General features: G+C 40.1%; 1 protein-coding gene across 5 annotated transcripts in view; it reads right to left on the bottom strand.

The window, feature by feature from the left end:
- The window catches only part of LOC110218403 (C-type lectin domain family 4 member K-like), a 31811-nt gene extending 21044 nt beyond the window's left edge, over positions 1 to 10767 (bottom strand). For all 5 annotated transcript variants that reach the window (XM_078149247.1, XM_021001110.2, XM_078149248.1 and 2 more), the window contains exon 1: positions 10535 to 10767. In XM_078149247.1, coding sequence (XP_078005373.1) covers positions 10535 to 10598 — 64 coding nt within the window. In that variant the 5' untranslated portion in view covers positions 10599 to 10767. The remainder of the gene's footprint in view (positions 1 to 10534) is intronic.
- Between the last annotated feature and the right edge of the window lie 11599 nt (positions 10768 to 22366).

Genomic DNA, 22366 nt, shown 5'->3' with positions numbered 1-22366 from the left:
GGAGGTGAGATACTTTTCTAACCCAAGACAACTCAGGAGGTTAGGAGAAGTGGTCTGTGACCCTGGGTGGGGAGTAGCCCAGAGTGTAGCATACAACAACAACAACAGTGGGCCTTGGAGGCAGAAGCAACAGCAGCAGAAGCAGCAGCAGTAACAGTAGCAGTAGCAGTAGCAGTTTGGGGACCTCTCAGCCCAGAGATACTGATGGGGTTTGGACAACTGGTAAAAAGAGATTACAGGGGACCCCTGTGTGGGTACTGGGTGCAGGACCAGGTGTTATTTGGCAAATGCATTGTCCATTACCCAGTTCCTGGTTGTAGTTCCAGGGTGGAGATAAGCACTTGTGGAACCAAGAGAGCAGTGATCCTGGTTCCTAGTCACAGTTCCAGGGCAGAGAGGAGCTCTAGACTTGCAGTTGCAAGGGAGGAGTGTCTCTACCTGCCTAAGGACCAGAACATAAACCAGGAGGGCAGTGACCACATTTCTTCCTGGATCATACCACCCTGAAAGCAGCAAAGACTTATAGACCCTCAGAACTAGTTGTGAAAATAGCAGTGCAAAAAAGTCTGAAGCCTGGGACAATTCACTCCCCCACCCCCCTCCACCCCAGGTGAATAGAGCCCCAACATTAACACAAACTTCAAAGTAAAAAAAGAAAAACAGGCTGGAAAAATGAGGAAACAAGAAAAAAAAATCCGACCATAAAAAGCTACTATGGCGACAGGGAAGATGAAGACAAACTCAGAAGATGAGAAAGTGAAAATAGCTAGAAGCAAAGGATCAGAGAAAAATGTAGATTGGATACAAGCCCAACAAGAATTTCTCAAAGAGCTAAGGATAGAGTTTTTTTCAAAAGAGGAAAAAATGTTTTCATATAAGAATGAAAAGAAAAAACTGACAAAACAAAAGAGAACTAACAGCTTGGTAAAAGAGGCACCAAAAATACTGAAGAAGACAACACCTTAAAAAACATAATTGACAAAATGGTAAAAGAGGCACAAAAATTCATTAACTCCTTAAAAAGCTGAATTGGACAAATGGGTGGGTGGGGGGAAGATGTACAAAGTCTCATAGATGAAAATAATTCCTTAAAAATTAGGATTGGACAAGTGGAAGCTAATGACTTCATGAGACATCAAGAAACAATAAAACAAAGCCAAAAGAAAAAGAAATAGGCGAAAATATGAACTAATTGGAATAAAAATGGGCCTGGAAAATGAGTTGAGTAGAGATAATTTAAGAATTGTTGGACTACTTGAAAGCCATGATTAAAAATAGAACCTAGATACCATATTTCAAGAAGTTATAAATAACAGCTTCTCAGATGTCTTAGAAGCAGAGGGTAAAATATAAAACAAAAGAATCCAGTGATCACCTCTTGAAGGAGATCCAAAAAATGAAAACTCCAAGGAATATTATAGCCAAATTTCAGAGTCCCCAGGTCAAGGAGAAAATGCTGCAAGCAGCCAGAAAGAAATGATTTCAGATACCATGGAGCTATAGTCACTATCACACAAAATTTAGCACCTACCACATTAAAGGAGCATGATATTCTAAAAGGCAAAGGAGCTAGGATTGCAACCAAGAATAACCTACCTAGCAAAACTGCATATAATCCTTCAAGGGGAAAAATGGATATATAATGAAATAGAGGACTTTTAAAAAATTTTGATAAATAGATTATTTTCAGAAATAACTCTTCTTTCAGGTTTCTTTCATTAAGTAGGCTTCTCTTGTGCAAATAAAATACTATTTGGGGGGGAAAAAACTTGATAAAAAGACCAGAGAAGATTTGGCATCCAAATATAAGACTCAAGAGAAGCACAAAAAGGTAAACATGAAAGAAAAATAAAAAGGGACTTAATAAAATTAAACTATTCACATTCCTATATGGGAAAATAGTACGTGTGACTCCTAAGAACTTTATCATTACAACGGCATTTGAAAGGAGTTTACATAGGCAAAGGGCATGGGTATAAGTTGATTATGTTGAATTGATCTAAAAAAAAGAATGGAAAGGTAAGAACGAAGAATGCACTGGGATAAGGTGAAAGGAGAAGAGGAATGGGGAAAATCATTTCACACAAAAAAGGTGCACAAGGAAGAGTTTTTACAATGGAGGAGAAAATGGTGTGTGTGTGGGTACTATACTTGAACCTCACTCTCTTCTAAATTGATTCAAAGAGGGAAGAAGTGTACACACAACACACTCCATTTGGAATAATTGTGCTCAACAGAGAAATGAGAGAGGAAGGGGCTAAGAGAAAGGGAGTATGTGACAAGAGGGAGAGTGAATTAAGGAGGGCAGTGGTCAGAAGCAAAACAGGCTTTTGAGGACATACAGGGTAAAAAAAGAGAGAGAGAGGGAAGGATAAAGAGAAGAAAATAAGATGGAGAGAAAGTAATCACAACTGTGAATGTGAATGGAATGAATTTCCTTATAAAATGGAAGCAAATAGCAGAATGGAATAGAAACGAGAATTCAAAAATATACTGTTTACAAGAAAAACACTTGAAACAGAAACAGACAGATAGACAGACAGACAGACAGACACACACACACACACAGAGTTAAAATAAGAGCCTGTAGCAAATTAATTTTGCTTCAGCTGAAGTAAAAGCCAGGGGTAGCAATCATGATCACAGACAAAGCAAAAGCAAAAATAGATTTAATTTTTTTTTGGGGGGGGCAATTGGGGTTAAGTGACTTGCCCAGAGTCACACAGCTAGTAAGTGTCAAGTGTTTAGTCTGAGGCCGGATTTGAACTCAGGTCCTTCTGACTTCAGGGCTGGTGCTGTATCCACTGCGCCACTTAGCTGCCCCCAAAATAGATCTAATTAAAAGAGATAATCAGAGAAACTACTTTTTGCTAAAAGGTACCATAGATAATGAAGTAATATCAGTACTAAACATATATGCACCAAATGGCCTAGTATCCAAATTGTTAAAGGAAAAGTTAAATGAGTTATAGGAGGAAACAAATATTAAAGCTGAGAGACTTCAATTTATCACTCTCAGAACTAGATAAATCTAACCATACAATAAATAAGAAAGAAATCAAGGAGATGAATAGAATTTTAGAAGACTTAGATATGATAGACCTCTTCAGAAAATTGTATGGAATAGAAAGAAGTATATCTTTTTCTTGGCCGTGCATGATGTCTTTACAAAAACTGACCCATGCATTGAGGCATAAAAAAAAAACCTCGTAAACAAATGCAGAAAAGCATAAATATTAAATACACCCATTTTAGCCATAGTGCTATAAAATTACATTCAATAAAGAGCCTTAGAAGCATAGATTAAAATTAATTGAAAACTAAAATAATCTAATCCTAAAGAATGACTGTCTCAAAGAACTCATAGAGACAATAATTTCATTTAACAAGAATGATGAGACAGCATACCAATATTTGTGGGATGTAGCAAAAGCAGCACTTAAAAGGAAAATCTGAATTTCTAGATGTTTACATCAACAAAACGGAGAAAAAACCAGATAAATGAATTGGACTTGTAATTAAAAAAAAAAGCTAGGAAAAACACAAATTAAATATCCACAATTAAACACTAGGGCAGCTAGGTGCAGTGGATAGAGTGCTAGGCCTAGAGTCAGGGAGACCTAAGTTCAAATCCAGCCTCAGACACTTAACTGGCTGTGTAATCATGGGCAAGCCACTTAACCCTGTTTGCCTCAGTTTCCTCATCTGTAAAATGAGCTGGAGAAGGAAATGGCAAACAGCTCCAGTACCTCTACCAAGAAGAATCCTTCACCCTCAAGGGGGTCATGCAGACTCAGAAATGACTAAAAAGAATAAATGACAACAAAATTAAACATTAAAATAGAAATCCTGAAAATCAAAAAATAGATTAATAAAAATGAAAGTTAAAGCCACTGAACTAACAAATGAAGCAAGGAGCTAGTAATATAGATAAACTTTTGGTTAATTTGATATAAAAAAATTACCAGTATCAAAAATGAAAAAAGATGACTGTAACAACAATGAAGAAGAAATTAAAAAGCAACTATTAGTAGCCATTTGGCCCAATTATATGCCAATAAAACTGACACTGTAAGAGAAATGGATGAATATTTACAAAAATACAAATTGCCCAGATTAGCAGAAGAGGAAATGCTTAGGAACAACAGGCCATAATGAGTTTCCTAAAAAAAAAAAAGCCCAGGATTAGATTGATTTACAAGTATATTCTACTAAATGTTTAAAGAACAATGAATTCCAACACTATATAAACTATTTGGAAAAAATAAAGGGGTCCTACTAAATTCCTCGTATGATGCAAATATCTAAACCAGAAAGAACAAACATAGAGAAAGAAAACCATAGACCAATTTCCCTAATGAATATTGATGTAAAAATTTAAATAAAATACTTGTAAGGAGACGATAGCAACATACCACAAAGATCATACACTCTGACCAGGTGTGATTTATTCTAAGTACACAGGACTGATACAATATTAGGAAAACTACAAACATAATTGAACATATCAAGAACAAAAAAGTCATGTGATTATTTTAAGAGATGCAGAAAAAGCTTTTGACAAAATGTAATACCCATTACTAGTAAAAACACTAGAAAGCATAGGAATATATGGAGAATTTCTTAAAATAATTAATAGCTATCTAAAACCAAGAGCAAGCAGTATACAAATAAGATCAAGGTGAAGCAAGGATATTCATTATAATATCAGTCAATGTTGTATTAGACCAGAGGTTTCCAAACTTATTTGGCCTACTACCCCATTTAAAAAAAAATTACTCAGAACCCCCCTGGAAACCTACTTTCTTTAAGACTTAAATGTTTTTTTTTTTTTAAATTTGCATCATTTCAAAAAATATAAAATATTTTCTTTAAAAAATGGCATCTGGTGCAATATTGTGTCATGTAACTGTGTTGTATTGTAAACAAGTCATTACATGCACACGAGGCTTGGTCTTTGAGAAAGAAATCTAGCCAGTGAGAAAGAGAAGAAGAGGGAGACGGTATGCCGATGCATGCTGGATTTCCCGACAATACAAAACAGGCTCACTTGCCAACACTTGCTTGTTAAGACCTGTCAGTGGATTTGATCATTGATCGGTTATAACTTGCATTTTGTGTGTTTGTTTGGAAAATAATGTAATCACTACAACTTTAACTCTGTTACACAAAAGATGAAACATGTATGAATGGTCTTTCAAATTTTTCTTCTCTTCTCTTCTTTCCTTATGCTTCCACCATCCCCTTATTTTTATTCAGTGCCCCCTGATTGTACCTGAGGGTACTACCACCCCCCCTGGATCATTGAAGCATCCCCTGGAGGCAGTATCACCCACTTTGTGAACCTATGTTAGATAATAACAAAGAAATAGAAAGAATAAGCAACGAGGAAACAAAACTATCACTCTGCAGATGATATGATGGTATACTTAAAGAACTCTAAAGAATCAACTAAAAACTAATTGAAAGAATTAACAACTTTAGCAAAATGGCAGGATATAAAATAAACCTGCTTTAATCATCAGCATTTCTATCAATTACCAATAAAACCAAACAGGAAAAGATGGAAAGAGGAATTCCATTTAAAATAACTTCAGACAGTATAAAATACTTGGGAATCTACCTGCTAAGACACACACAGGAACTATATGAACACAATTACAAAACATTTTGCACACAAACTCAGATCTAAACAATTGGAGGAATATTAATTGCTCATGCTAGGCTGAGAGAATTCTAACTAAACTAATTTACTTATTCAGTGCCATACCAATACAACTACCAAAGAATTATTTTACAGAGCTTGAAAAAAATAACAAAATTCACCAGGAAGAAGAAAAAATCAAGAATATCAATGGAATCAATGAAAAAAAAAAATGGTGAGAGTCAGCCTAGCAAATCCAGATTTCAAACTATATTACAAAGCTATAATCATCGCAACAACATGGTACTGAATAAGAAATAGATTGGCAGGTCAGTGGAATAGATTAAGTACACAGTATGATGAAGGAAATGACCATAATAATTTAGTGTTTGATAAACCCCAAAATCCAAGCTTTTGGGGTAAGAACTCACTATTTTATGAAAACTGCTGGGAAAAATGGAAAACAGTCTGGCAGGAGGTTGACATAGACCAACATCTCATACAATATACCAGGGTAAGGTCAAAATAGATATATGATTTTGACATAAAGGGTGATATCATGAGCAAATTAGGAGAACATAAAAAATTACCAGTCAGATCTATAAATATGAGAGAAGTTTATTACTAAATAAGAAAGAGAGGCTCACATGAGGTAAAATGGACGATTTTGATTACGTAAAATGAAATTAAAATGTTTGTACATAAGCAAAACCAATGTAGCCAAAATTAGAAGGAAAGCAGGAAACTGGGAACAATTTTTATAGCAAATTTCTCTGATAAAAGCTTCATTTCTCAAATATGTAGTGAACTGAGCCAAATTCATAAAAATAAGAGCTATTCTCCAATTAATAAATTGTTAAAGGACATGATCAAGCAGTTTTCAGAAAAACAAATCAAAACTATCAAAAGTCATATAAAAATACTCTAAATTGTGAATAATTAGAGAAATGTGAATTAAAACAACTCTAAGGCACCACCTCACGCCTGTCAGATTGGCTAATATGACAGAAAAAGAAAATGACAAATGTTGGAGGGGATGTGGGAAAGTTGGGATACTAATGCACTGTTAGTGGAGTTATGAACTGATCCAAACATTCTGGGGAAAATTTGGAACTATGCCCAAAGGGCTATCCAACTGGAATACCCTTTGATCCAATAATATCACTACCAGGTCTGTTTCCCAAAGAGATCAAAGAAAAAGGAAAAGGACCAAATGTACAAAAGTGTTTATAGCAACTCTTTTTGTTATAGCAAAGAACTGGAAACTGCAGTAATGCCCATCCGTTGAGGAATGGCTGAAAATATTGTGGCACATGATATAGTAGAATACTATTGTACCATAGGAAATGACAAGGGTGATGCTTTCAGAAAAACCTGGGTTGACTTATATGAATTGATGCAGAGTGAAGTGAGCAGAACTAGGAGAACATTATACATAGTAACAGCAATATTATAACAATGATTGACCATGAAAGATACAGTTACTCTGATCAATGCAATGATCTATGACAATTCCAAAGAACCCATATTGAAAAATACTAACTACTTGCAGAAAAAGAACTGATGAACTCTGAGGATAGATTGAAGTATATTTTTTCCACTATATTTTTCTTCCTTTTTTTTTTGGCAACATAGCTAATATGGAAATATGTTTTGTATGACTCCACATGTATAATGGGTAGCATATTGTTTGCTTTCTCAATGGGTGGGGAGTGGGCAGGAGGGAGGGAGACAATTTGGAACTCAAAATTTAAAAAAAATGAAAGAGAGAGAAGTGAAGATGGTCCAGGACAGGGTCTTGGGGGACACCCATAGTTAGGAGCTGTGATATGGATGGTAAACTAATAATGGAGAAAGAATAGTTAGGATAAAAGGAATGATGATTCATTAACACTATATATTAAGAGGATATATTATTTTGAAGAAATCTAGGATTTTGGGAATGGGAGAAGAAACAATATTGTTGGGAGTCTATCCTACAGGCCAACTAGACAGAAGAAAATAAATGAAGAGCTGGGGAAACACATCTTAAATGTGTCCTGGTCTTGTAGTAATGAGGATTTCAATTATCCTCACAATTACTGGAGTTCTGTCTTTGCAAAAGCAGAGCAGCTAATAAGTTTATGGCTTTCTTCAATAATAATTTCATGCTTCTAAATGTGGAGTAAATAACAAAAGGGAACTATGAATCTGAGCCTGAGCAATATTGAGAAATTCATTGCTCAAACAGAAATAATGAAATTGTTGGGGACAAGTGACTCAGGGGTCCACAGTGTTCATGGCTGAGGAGAGGTAGCCAAATACAGTTACATATATATTCTAGGTCTGAAAAAGGCAGATTACAGTGTTCAGGGAAAGGACAGTTAAGTTCAGGGAAGTTGTGACTTATCTTTAGTGCCATAGTTAGCAGAATTGGAGCTAAGACTCCACTCCCTTCCCCTCCACCCTTCCAGGATTTCTGCCGCCATTTCTAGGTTCTCTTGCCTAACCACCATGCTTCCTGTCCTATACAGGGACCCCTGTGTAGAGTAGAGCAGGACCTTTTCTTTCCTGTGGTCCTGTAATAAATGTTCCTTTTTCTCTGTCTAGCCATATGTGCCTAGACAATGGGACTAACTTCGCTGTGGTCATTCAGCCTTCCCTACTACCGTATTTGAATTCTGTTGATGAGTAATTAGTGATTTTCTGACCTTTTTTCATTTGGATCAGAAGGAAACTTCTAATTATGCCCTTCAATACTCAATTAGCTTTGAGCACAGTTTCCTCAACTGTTTGCTATGAATTAGCCAGTTCTTCTCCTTCAGTGCCCTGTGGATGGGCTGAAATGTACTCAACTGAAATGAAAAATATCCTTCTTTAAATACTTAGCTTAAGTTGTTGAGAGGAATTGTAATCTTTCTTGGATCCAGAAGGAGTTCAACATTCTACGTGTAATGAAAAAAGCACATTCACAAATTAAAAAAAACCACACATTTGTGATGTAGGATCCAATTCCTGGCTTGGAATTTCCAGGGTCTTTCAAAGCACATATGACACTCAATCTCTTCCCTCCATGCCTTTGCACTGGCTATTCCTCATGTCTGGAATGCTCTCCCTCTTCACTACTCTTTCAGTTTCCCTGACTTCCTTTAAGTCTCATCTCAAATCCCAGCGTTTGCAGGAGGCACATCCCAAGTCTGCTTCCCTCTTGTACTGCCTACCTGTCTGAGATTACCTCTCACCTAGTCTACATATGCTTTACATATCTACTTATTTTCATGCTGATCTTCCCCATTAGAATAAATTTTTTTAATTTCTTTTTTTCTTTTTCTTTTTTTTTTTTTTTTGCTTTATGGTGAGGTGATCAGGGTTAAGTGACTTGCCCGGGGTCACACAGTAGAATAAAAATGTTGATAGCTAGTAATTATATGGCACTTTAAGGTTTACAAAGCACTTTACAAACATTTCATTTTATCCTTTTAACAACCCAGGGAGGAAGAGCCTGCTATTATCCTCTTTTTACATATGAGGAAACTGGGGTAGATAGCTGCTAAATGACTTGCCCAGGGTCATAGAGCTAAGAGGCTAGATTTGAACTCAGATCGTTCTGACTCCAGGCCCAGGGCTCTATCCACTGTGCTACCTAGCTGAGCTTTTTGAGGACAGGAATTGTTTTTGCCTTTATAACCCCAGCTCTTGGTTCAGTGCCTAGCACATAGTAAATGCTTCATAAATGCTTGTTGACTGACTTAGTGGCACCCAGAACCAAATAAGATGCCCCAGATGTGGTCTGACCAAGGCCAAATGTAGAGGTTTTCTAATCTCTATATTTGCTGAAAGGGACTCCAGGGGTCTTAGAGACCCTTCAGTTCATTACCCACTCCCTGCCTCTTCATCTCTCCATTTTACAGATAAGGAAACTGAGGTCCAAAGAAGGTCACTGACTTGCCCAGGGTCACATAATTTGGAAGTGGTAGATACAGCGTGCAACACCAGGTCTTCTTACTCTGAGCTTAAAGCTCTTTCCATTGCACCCTGAGCATTCCTAGGCTGCTGATCCTATAGGACCTGTCTTCTCAGTCAGAGTGCAAACTTTTCAAAGATATAGAAAAATGAGAATCTTTCTCTTTCCTTGAATCCCTGGTCCTTTAGACTATGATCCTTGAGTGCTTAGAGGCATGAGGCTTCTGTACAATTTCTAAGTCTTAGCTCTTTCTCATTTATGAGGCAGCTAGGCATCACAGTTGGTGGAGCACTGGACCTGGAGCTGGGAAGCCCTGATATCAAATCCAGGCTAAGATTCTTACTACTTGCGTGACTTGGGCAAGTCAAAACCTATCTGTGCCTCAATTTCCTCATCTATAAAATGGGAATAATAATAGCACCCATCTCCCAGTTGTGAAGATCAACTGAAGTAGTATGAAGTGCTCTGCAAACCTTAAGATACTATATAAATGCTAACTATTATTAGCACAGTGTCTGGCATGTATCAGGCACTTCGGAAAAGCCTATTGACTGACTGACTTGTACAAGGTACAAGGTGTACATGAAAGAGGGAAAAAGGAACATGGGGAGGTGATCAATAAAATATATTTTAGCAAGTAGCTTGCCAAACCTTAACCTTCTTTCTACCCCTCCCAGCCCTTTGCTTCCTCAACCAAACTGCAGGTCAATTTCATGGATGAGGCTCAAATAAGTTAGCCTTGAGGCAGTGTGGCATGGTGGGTGGAGCACTGGACTTATCAAGTGACTGATTGGACAGTCAGGATGAACTGCTTTTGGATCCCACTAATTAGCCAGGTTGGCATGGGCACCTCTACAATCCCTTCCAGCTCTAAATCTAGGACACTTATTTCTAGGGCCTTGACTTCTCCAGGCATGGCAGGGGTCCCGGTTTAGCCAAGGGCTTACCTTTTGCAGCTTGAGGCAGTGAATTTCTTGGGGTCATATTTTCATAAATTCCATCTAACTCCATCTTGCTGGCTCTTCAGGGGCAGTCTGACATAACTCTGGACTCTGGCTGAGACATCAGTATCCTTTTCACCTTCACAGCAATGGGAAGTAGAAGTGAAAACTTCTCACTTCATTACTTTTTCTTCATTGTTTTCTCAAGAAGCTCTGTGAGTCAGTGGCTAGCATCCCCAAAGAGGGTGTGTTTCTCTTTCTCCCTCTTCCTCTTTCCCTGACTTAGTTGATATCCTTCCTCTTTGTGGCTGAAGCCACAAGAGTACTGTGGTATGAAGGAAAAAAGGTGAAAGATGAAAGAAAGAAAGAAAGAAAGAAAGAAAGAAAGAAAGAAATAAAGAAAGAAAGAAAGAAAGAAAGAAAGAAAGAAAGAAAAAGAAAGAAAGAAAGAAAACATTTATATGGCACCTACTATGTGCCAGGCACTATGCTAAGCACTTTACAAATATTTGATTGATACAGTAACGTGTGAGGTAAGTGCAACAATTATCCTCATTTTAGAGATAAGGAAGGTGAAGCAGAAAGAAGTTACACAAGTTGTTCAGGGTCATATAGCTAGTAAGTGTCTGAGACTAGGTTTGAACTCACATCTTTCTGATGCTTTGTCCACTGGGCCATCTGGCTGCCTCAGGATTGTGGTGGACCAGTCATGTTGTACTGGTATTGGTGATTTTGTTTAACTCATGTGTAGGACTTTATATTTACCTGTTGAGATGATTTTATTTTAAAAAAATTGTTTATTCAGTACTTTGTTTTCCCCAGTTACACATAAAAACAATTTGCAACATTTGTTTTTAAAACTTTGAGTTCCAAATCTCTCCCTTCCTTCCTCCCTCCCCTCACCCCCCTCACTGAGATGGCAAGCAATTCGATATACGCTATACATATATAGTCATGCAAAACACATTCATAATAGTTGTGTTGTGAAAGAAAACATAGACAAAAACACTGAAAAAAAATAAAGAATGTAAAAAAGTATGCTTTAATCTGTATTCAGACACCATCAGTTGTTTCTCTGGGGACAGACAACATTTAAAGTCCTTCAGAGCTCTCTTGGATCAATGTATTGCTGAGCATAGCTAAGTCATTCACAGCTGATCATCTTACAATATTGCTTTTACTTTGGACACAGTACATTTCCCTTTGCATCAGCCCATACAAGTCTTTCCAGGTTTTTCTGAGAGCATCCTGTTCATTGAGATGATTTTAGATCCAACTCTGATGGCATAGTATAGGAGAAAGACCTTTGGATTTTTTTTGTCAAAGTGCCAAATCCCAGTTATCTAAGATTCCCCTCCCCCTTTAATGCATATATATGAGCATGATTGCCTGTACTGTTTCACTGTAAAATTATTGAGAGTAAGGATTATCTCCTTGTTTATGTTTGTATTCCCACAGTAGCTGACACACAAAAGGTGCTTAATATATGCTTTTTCACTGATTGTTGGTGGTACTGTTGCGGTCTGAGAGGTTAAGACCTCTCAGAGGCTGGAGTACAGGACGGGGTCGTCTGGAATGAATTCACAGACTCAAGCATTCTTTTAAGTTAAATTGGCAAAAAGTTTATTGTTTTGCTTTTCCGCGGGTAAGGATTCTTAAGGAATCTGGGAGAGACTGAAGATGGAGCTAGGGTTTATATGGAAAAGGGCATGGGAAAGGAATGCAGGGATACTGATTAGGTAATCTAAAGGTCTAGGTGTCTTTGGGAGCTATGGATGGGAAAGTATAGGGAGTATACCAGACAGGGAGGGAGATGCCAGAGGCATGGATCTTGGGAGTATGGCAGGAGGAAGAGTCTTTGGGCCAGCCAAGGACAAAACTCCTTGGGCCAGACAAGACACCCCTCTGTCTCTGTCATGATTAGAGAATGCTCTGCAGCAAGGGAAAGCTTTCTCACAAGACAGGAGCTTACTATGGAATTGGGAGGCTTCCAGAGACATGATCTGAGGGGCTGGGGCCTGAGCAGCCCAGCACTCTCTCACCCAGCTTTGTGTAGCTGCACCAGGAAGAGAGATAAGGGTCTTGCTGGGGCCCACACATGAGTAACTGCTAGGCACAGTGTCCTTGGGCTAGGAAGAAATTGTCAGAGACAGTGTTTCTGAGACTTGGGAGAAATTGGGATCCAAGTACAAGCACCCAAACACAAGCACCCCATCATTCCCCCCTTAAAAAGATGGGTAATCTTTTTGGGGTAAGGAATGAAGGTCTCAGCTTCTGAAACTGCTTCCTGCTGGGATTGGGCATAGACCTATCCCTGACTCCCGGGGTCCCTCGGTTCTCTAGCCAGTGTTCAGAACTTGGTCGATGCCAGGTCCAAGGGGTGATGGTTTGTGGTCATAGACAGAGGTTGGTACCCAGCTTAAACAGTCATCTGGAAGTGGAGGGCACTGAGCCTAGAGGAGACAAATATGGCAAGGAGATTAAGCAGACAAGGGCCAAAAAGAAGTAAAAAGAATATAATTAGGAGTTGGACAAGAACAGGAATTAACATAGAGAGAAGCCAGGATCTCCAAGGAGAGGATGACCTTGGTGTACTAAGGTTTTCATGGATGTCTCATATCTAGGTGGCTTTCTCTAGTAAAATTTCAGTATGAAGTTCCACCTATTGAGAGCTGTTAACATACATACAGCAGGAGGTGTTAACAGACCAGGGCACAGACACCTCCACCAAGCAAGTAGATAATCCAAAGCTATCTGATTATCCAGGACCACATTTGCCAGGGAATCCAGAGGTTGCTGAATGTCCTGGAGACTATAAGCTGTATCATTTGCCAATTGGTGAAAGGTCCCTGTCAGGTTTGAAAGAATGAACTCATATTGTAAATGTCCATACCAAGGCATAAGATACTCTGCTCCCTTTTTAAGGCACCAGAGAATATTGTCCCAGAACCCACACTTTACTCTTGTTAGGGGGGAGGTGCTGGGTTTAGTTATATTGAAAATGGTCAGAGGTGGTGCCAAAAATCGAAGGGAGCACACACCAAAATCCTTATAAGGTGTTAAATACCGGGTGGCCAGAACAACAGTCCTGGGGTCCTGCCAAGTAGTGGCACTTTGCTTTACTTCTTCCCCAGAATCCTCACCACCTGGCCCACCTATCTCACAAAGGAAGGAATATCCCTTAGGGGTACAGATGGGGCCTGTTTGTAAAAGGTGCTGAGTATGGATGCCCCATGGATCAATATGATTACATGCCAATATTGCAGGTAAGAGAGAAATTTTCAAATGATCAACAAGAGTGTTATAGCTAGAAGGGGGCTGTAGCATTGTGTGTCAACTGGGAAGAGAAGGTTAAATAGGGAGTACCTACTAGGAGAGTGGCAAGAGGAATTCAGTCATAGGTGCAAGTACGGAGTGTTCCCTCAGAACGGGTGGTACAGCTGGCAGAGGTAAAGTTCTGGGGACACTCATTACTGTGGGCATCCTTACAGTTGGTACAAGTCAAGAGACCAGCAGAGACATTTACAATCCCTTCCCTGACGGGGGACTTTACCTCTACAGGGGCCATAGAGCTTGTCTCCCAAGCAAGGGAATAATTCCCTGTTGAGAAACAGGGTGTTGAGATAGAAAAATTTTTCCATAAAAGACTGGCCAGTACAAAAGGGTGGCAAAGACCTCTGAATTGGTTACGTTAGGGAGGGGGTTTCTTGCAAAAACTGCCTTAAACAAAAGAGGCTCCTAACTTTAACCTCACAACTGAATAGACACACAATCTTGTTCCACAAACTTGTTTATCCTTCTCTAATTATACTTCAAAAATTGAATCTTTTACACATGATAAATTCAAACACTAATGTTACTCTTACTTAGGCCATGGGATGACTACAAATTCAGATCAAAACACACTTTTCACACACAGTAATCAATTAACAATTCTAGGTTTTAACATGAAAACAGTAACTTCAAATAACTTAGTTGATAATCTTATAACTTTTATAAGTGATAGTCAAATTGTTTTAGCTGTCACCCTTCTTTAATTACAGGTAAGGTTGGAAATACCTGGTTTTCTAAATGGCAGTTATAAAACATAATTCAAGGTTAGTAGGGCTGACAAAGTAATATAACTGGTTTTATAGTTTTCCCACTGTTAGAAATAAGGCCTTAGAGAAATAAAGCCTTCTAGTTAAAAATGAAACCAAGCTCAGAGGGAGTGAAGAATCATTTATTTACAATTCTTGTGAGAGAACCCTGCACACCTCTTGGAAGAGATTGAATCAATTACAGAAGCAAGAGACAGCTTTATACTGTTAGAACACAGCAGCTCCTCCCTTCCAGACTTGGATTGATCTGTTCCTTTCCTGGTTACAATCTTACACATCCACCCATCCCATATCCCCTTGACATGCCCCCCCTCCCATCTCTCATCATGCAAAAGCCTTTCTCCTACTTAGGACCAGTTAAAACTGGTTTAGCCCCCTAGAACTTTGAGGTCTATTAAAAGATTAGGGCCCTTATCATTGGCTTGTCCTTTCAAGGTTTTGCAAGCTTGTTAAAACTATGTAACTTCTCTGCTGATGTTGTAAGATGTCAGAGGTTATCTTAAATTATGGGAGACCTTACATTATTACCACCTTTGCTGATGTTGTAAGATGTTGGAGGTTATCTTAAAGTGTGGGAACATGATACCTTGTCCCTTACACCACTGTCCTTTAGTTTCTTTCAGTTCACACTTCAATAAAATCCAAATTATGAAAAACTGCTTGACATAACTGATACAAAAGTTTGCCAATTTGAAACAATACTAGATGTTTAAAACTTGAACCAAACACATTACTCTGTTGAATGCATTTCCCAATTTCCTTACATAGAAAATTGGGCATCTCTTCACCATTGGCATTGTATACTTGTCATATCTAATTAAGGAACTAATAATAAGAGTAATTAACATTTATAGTATCTGCCCTCTGCCAGGCATTTTGTTAGGCATCTTCCAATCATGTGAGATAAACTGAGGTAACTTGCTTAATGTCACCCAGTTAACAAATTTCAGGTCCATACATTTTCCCAAACCTTAGTGCCAAACAGTATAATAAATTCTGACTTAAGCATTAAATCAAGAGTATCACATTTCATTTAAAATATTACCATAATGAATTAAATTACCTTTTGGTTGTGTTCCGGTACACAAAATCTTTTCACTTTTATGTGAGGCAGGAAAGATTAAGTGCTACTCAATATGCCTCTCTTTTTGATCTGAGGAAAAGGGTTCCCCTTTTCTTTTTTGTATTTCCCTCCACATTCAAAACTTGGCCAGAGTTAGAATGTAGAGAGAGAGAGAGAGAATATTTTTCCCTCAACAATTCTCCAAGTTTCCAAATCTTTTACTCTCAAACCCTCTGTTCACACTGTTCATGCAAATAGATTATGCTTCTCTTTTTACCCATACTCCTTTCATTCCTACTTGCTTAAACTTTCTTGCCTTTCTTCTACCTACTTATACCTCTGATGGACTTTGATTAAACTCCCTTTAAAACTGCACATATCTTATTTCTTTCTAATTCTGATCTGATACTTTGAGGATCCTCCTCGAATTGTCTTTTACCAATCATATAACCTAAATAATAAAGTATTTTTCTCTCTTTCCCTCTCCCATCCACCCGCTCCTCTAAGGCTGCTGTAATCAGGGAGGGAGAGGGGAAGAGAAAGAAAGTGGCTTTCCAGAATCCAGCTGCAGCCTTGGGTTGCTACTCTTGCTACCTGGCTGCAAAAGGTATCAGATTACATATGGACACTCACTCACACCACACAGACACAAACAGAACAGATACATGGTAATGACAGGGAGAATCCAAAAGCTCAGAGAGATTTGTTAGAAATCCTCTGCACAAATCAGACAATTTTTTTTCCATGATTCTCCAGACCATATGGAGACCACGCAAAATTTTCCTTAAGGTCTTGGAGACTGAGCTTTCTCCAGTTCTGTAAAAGATAACCTAGGGGCGAATCTCAAGGTAAAGAGGGAGATTGGCCCATCCTCTTTGCCTATAAGCCTATAGAAAGAGGTAGTTGCTCCTGTAGTGTAGAGGGCTGGCTTTGGGGAGGTGGAGGGCTTAGGCCAGCCCGGGTCTTACCTGCAGCGTTGTACTAAGCCTGACAGCTGTGAAACTCAGGATGTTGGCTCACCACCCCCTGTTCCATCTCTTGAGAACAGGATGCAGGAAGGGAGGAAACGGAGGGGGTACAGGACAGGACGCAGGAAAGAATGTAACAGACAAGGTACAAGGAAGTAAGGAAATCACTTAATTAGATTTGTACTTTTCATGAATAATAATGTTACTATAAGCCTGAGCCCTCAGATCATAAACAGAGTTTGTTCTTCACTGCTCTCACCTGGCCCATGATTCTTTCTCTCTTCACACTCTGCCGACATCAGACCACAGCTGGGGACGCAGGCATTCCTGGCACTGTAGTCTACTCACCTCGACCAGCGTCTTATAGAGGGAGAAAAAAACTGCAGAAGTTCCCAAACAAGGCGTCCCTTGTCAAGAGGGAAATCCACTAGAGCCTGTTATAGGCTTGACCCAAAGCCCAAGCAAGCTTTCCTAGGTGTTTGAGGAGTGACCCAACTATAGGGTGAGGGGAAGGGATGGCTTACCTTGACTTGGAGAAGGCTTGAGACTTTAGACAAGTCCCATGTTAGGCACCATAAATGTTGCAGTCTGAGAGGTTGAGACCCCTTAAAGACTGGAGCACAGGATGGGGTCATCTGGAATGAATTCACAGACTCAAGCATTCTTTAAGTCAAGGTGACAAAGTTTATTGTTATGCTTTTCAGCAGGTAAGGATTCTTAAGGAAACTGCAAGAGACTGAGGATGGAGCTAGGGTTTATATGGAAAAGGGCATGGGAAAGGAATGCCAGGGATACTGATTAGGTAATCTAAAGGTCTAGGTGTCTTTGGGAGCTATGGATGGGAAAGTATAGGGAGTATACCAGACAGGGAGGGAGATGTCAAAGGCATGGATCTTGGGAGTATGGCAGGAGGAAGAGTCCTTGGGCCACCCAAAGACAAAACTCCTTGGGCCAGACAAGACACCCCTCTGTCTCTGTCACGTTTAGAGAATGCTCTGCAGCAAGGGAAAGCTTTCTCACAAGGCAGGAGCTTACTATGGAATTGGGAGGCTTCCAGAGACATGATCTGAGGGCTGGGGCCTGAGCAGCTCAGCACTCTCTCACCCAGCTTTGTGTAGCTGCACCAGGAAGAGAGATAAGGGTCTTGCTGGGGCCCACACATGAGTAACTGCTAGGCACAATGTCCTTGGGCTGGGGAGTGATTGTCAGAGACAGTGTTTCTGAGACTTGGGAGAAATTGGGGTCCAAGTACAAGCACAAGCACCCAAGCACCCCATCAAGTGCATGTAGAAGGGTTGGCTTGGAAAAGAAAGGGCCTCCCCATTACCAGAGACTGGATAAAGGAGGTGGGAGTTGAGTATGAGATCAAGGGGTTGTGAAAAGAAGACAATGAGAGAAGTGGGAGCTCATAGTGAATGGCTTCCATTTTCTCAAGAAAGTTAAGTTCCATCACTGAGAAAGTGGGGGAAGGGAAGTGTGGAAGATATCTGGGAGGCATGAGATAGCACATGAATTAGGGAGAAAAAAAGATTACCTTGCTGCAGGGTGGGCCCTATCAGGATCAAATGCATTAGTGTAGAGTCATCACTGTTGCCTGACTGACTCCAACTCTTTTTGGTGGATTTTGGTGGAATAATTCTGGGTTGGTGGCTGGCAAGGAATTACCATCGATAGAGTAATGGTCTCATGGATCTGAGGGTAAGGGACTGTGTCTAACTGGCTTGATTAACTAAGAGAGAAGATTGGGAGTAGAGGAAAGGGAAGTCTGAGAAGTGGGACATGGCCTTACAAAGTCCTGAGGGGGTAGAAAGAATATATGTCTTTGTTTTTTCAGTCAAGTACAAGGTTTATTAGAACATCCGTCATATTGGGCAGACTCTTAAGGAGTCTGAACATCTGGGAACTATTGTCTAGATTATAAGAATCTGAGCCTCTTAATGGAGACAAGATAAACCTTATATACAGAAAGACTATAGTAGGGATCTAGGAGTGGCCAAGTAGTCTATGAGGTAATAGAACTCCAGGGACCTGGACCAGGTGGCCAAGGGAGAATGGAGCGAGATAGGATTAAGGGTGGGAAGTGTCCTGGGGCCATAGGGAAGTAATAGAATGTAGGGCTACGCTAGACTAAGGGTAACAGAGAATTGAGAGATTGGGTGTAGGCAATGACAAAAATGCCAGTTGATGGGATAATAGCCTCAGGCAAATGCCACAGATTTGGGCATGTGGGAAAATCCAGGGTTTTTCCTTTTTGGGGCCTAGATCCCATCCTCTTTATTCCCCCCTCAAGCAAATGGGACCCAAATTCTTTTGGGGTAAGGGGTGAAGGTCCTGACTTCTGAAACTGCTTACTGCTGGCAAGGGGCATAGAACTGTCCCTGCCTCAAGGGAGTCCCAAAGAGGAGGTTGACTGGAACCAAGCATAGGCTTCATCCAGGGAACAAAGGGGAGACATTGGCTGGTACCTGCTGTTTGCTATCAACTGTAGGTGAATGGCCTGTGGTCTGGAAGACAAATCTGACAGAGAAGACTGCAGGGCTGAAATGACAGGATAAAACATCCTTAGCTCTGTTTGGATTCAGATAACTCACTTTTCCAACCATGCAGTATCAAATCCACCTCATAGCCAGACTCAGGAATAGCCAGGTGGGTAACATTCCTTTTCGAAGGAACATAATGGGAAAACCAAGCCAGGAGGATCCCATGTTAGACCGAGGCTAAAATTGTCCTCTCAGCTTTTCACAATGCCGACTTCTTACCAGTATCACATTCTCTGAGTAGCTTGTGGCATTTCTCTCAGATGGTGGATTATTGATTATTGATGGATTACGATCCATCAGACAGCTCAAAATAAAATCCTAGAAGCTTTTACCTCAAACAGCAAGTTTCATTAATTGCAGCTTAGAGAAAAACTTTTCCAGGATTTACATCTCAAGCTTAAATTTGTCCTGGTGTAAAAAGCCAATCATTAGATATTTCTACACACTTGCAAATTCTCAGCAAGCCATACATAACCCAAACAAGCTTTGTGGCTAGTTTACACATTAAAACAATAACCAATGATGGCCAAATTATTTTAGCAGTAATCAAATTATGAAAAATTACTTGACATAACTGATACAAAATGTTCACCAATTTGAAACTTGAAACAAACACATTACCAATCAGGTGACTTCAGTTTTGTTAAATGCATTTCCAAATTACTTTCCACAGAAAACTAACATATCATTAACAGTCAAAACTACAACTTTAAGAAGAGGGGACTCACCCAAGCTCAGAGGATAACTTCTTTATCTTGAAGAGGATGTGCTGAACCTGGATGATGCTTCCAGGCAAAGGTTGCCCTAGGACTCAAGGCCATTCCCCGGGGGCCCATGCAGCTTCTGCCCCTCCCCCTTCTTTCCTTTCCCTGGTGGGGGAGGGCAAAATCCAAGGTGAGGGGTACAGGGTGAAACTCTCTTCTGCTATGAGAGGGGTTAACGGATAACCTCTTGACTCAAGGGAAGGGAGTTAGAGAAAGGAGTGACCAAGGTTGTGAGGAAGAGTTTCAAAACTCCTTAATGATTGATCACAAAACCTCTAGAATCTACTAAGATGTTTTTAGCTGTTCTAACTTTCCCCTGTAACCTCCATGAAGGAGGATTCAGGAGTGTAGAGGAGAGTAAGTAAGCCTCAGGGAACCAAAAAGCAACTGCAGTTTTCCCCAATTCCCTAGCACTGAGAGAATTGGCAGAATTGGACATACGATTCCTGATAGGGCATCTGTCCTTTTTCTCTAAGGAAGATGTACCCAGGTCCAGGGACTCAAACAGACCCAGTGGAACAAGAGCCTGAGAGCATAAGGCCAAGTGTGAGACAGCCTCGTAACTGTCTACTCGAAAAGCACTTCCAAGCCTTGGTGCTTGGAGAGCGACCCCAACTGCAGAGCAAGAAAGGAGTGGTGGTGGGGGGGCTTACGTACCTTCTAGTCTTGGCTGGAGAAGAACTTGGGGTTAGGCAGTTTCGCCGTATGAGCCACCAAAATGTGGAGGTCTAGGGGTTTAGGGGTGCTTGAACTCCAAAATCACAATATGAAGGTCCTGTCCAAAAGAATTCGACCCAAGCCTTCTTTCAGCCAAGGACAAGGTTTATTAGAACATCCTTCATATAGGGCAGATTCTTGAGGAGTCTGAACATCTGTGAGCTATTGGCTATATTATAAGAATCTGAGTCAGGAGTAGATGTCTTAAGGAGGGCAAATACTTGATTTAGGAGGGGTGAATAAAAGGAAGAAAGTGGATTAATTGGAGGTTATGATCAGATAGGACAATTGTGAGCAATGGTGAGATCCGGGTTGTGATGTGTGGCTAAGGTAGAGTGGAGGAGAAGCTGGTGATAATTGAAGAGAAGGAGGAAATCAGAGGTAGATGCTTGGGGGAGCATCAGCATGAATGCTGAATGCCCCTAGTGTGAAACCATGAAATGGGGAAAAGAGGAAGATGGTGAACTGGGCACTATACTCCAGGAGAAAGGAGGGAGAATGACCTGGGGGCCAGCAGGTAGAAGCCACCATGAATCTCAGGCAGTAATAGAGTGAACTGGAAAGGAGGAGAGACTTCTGAGTGATGGAGGGGAGGGTAGAGGCAGAAGTGATTATAGCCATCATCTTTGTAGTCATCTGTGTCCCATTCTAGTCATTATCTGTTCTTCCCTTTTCCCCACCCCCTTCTCCATTTCCCAATCAAATGTTGAGTCTTCTCAATGCTACCTTCAAAGCACTTTTCACAACTTTTACCTTCTCTCCACTGACTTGGCTTCCAACTTAGATCAGCCTATCAGCCTCTTATCACTTCTTCCTTGTACTACTATAATAGATTCCTAATTGATTTTTCCCACTTGTCAGGCTCTTGTCTCTTCTCTCGAAAACCCATCCTTCATAGGACTGTAACTTTGAGTTAAGAAGCCCCTAAGAGAGTCCCTTAGGGTTTATCTAGTCTAATCTTCTCTTTTTACAAATAAGGAAACTGAAGCCTAGAGAGGACGAGTGACTTACTCAAGGCCACAAAGTAAGTGGTAGAGTTAAGGTTTGTAATAGTCCTCTGACTCCAAATTTAGCCCTCTTTCCCCTGAGCCACTGCTAAAGTTATTCTTCTCTGGTATTAGTCTGGCCTAGTTATGTTCTCAATGGAAACCATTCAATCACTAATGTAAAAGACAAAAGAAGTGAGTGAGCCCATTAAAGAATTAGGCTGGTCATTTATATGTTTTTGAATGATCAAAAATCATAATAGTGTCACATTTCTATGGCATTTCTAAAGATTTACCAATGAGGAGACTGAAGCTTAGAAATCTCAAATTACTCAGCCATGGTCAGATAACCCACATATAACAAAGCCCAGACTTCCCCAGTTAAGACCAGTTTTCTTTCCACACTGTTCATCAAGCCACCATCTTTGGTCTCTTTTCCTTCTGACCACAGTACTAGGGTGGCTTCCGAACCACAGCAGAGAGGAGAGCCAGCCTCTAATTCAAAGAAAGAGGAAGGGGGATGGCAAGAGCCACCAGTTCTCTGGTACTGCCCACCATCAACTCACCATAATGGTTCCCAGAGGTATGAAGTCATTAAGCCCAATGTCTGAAGTTATTACTTCCTCTATCATTTCTTAGATAATAGTAAGAGCTCTGTACTCCCAGACAGGACCTAGAGTTGGAGAGAGTTCCCACTGGA

This window comes from Phascolarctos cinereus, unplaced genomic scaffold, assembly GCF_003287225.1.
Source record: "Phascolarctos cinereus isolate Bilbo 61053 unplaced genomic scaffold, phaCin_HiC Scaffold_2;HRSCAF=192, whole genome shotgun sequence".
NCBI classification, from domain to species: domain Eukaryota; kingdom Metazoa; phylum Chordata; class Mammalia; order Diprotodontia; family Phascolarctidae; genus Phascolarctos; species Phascolarctos cinereus.
The sequence above is the reverse complement of the archived record's forward strand: the minus strand, read 5'-3'. Positions and strand labels throughout refer to the sequence as shown.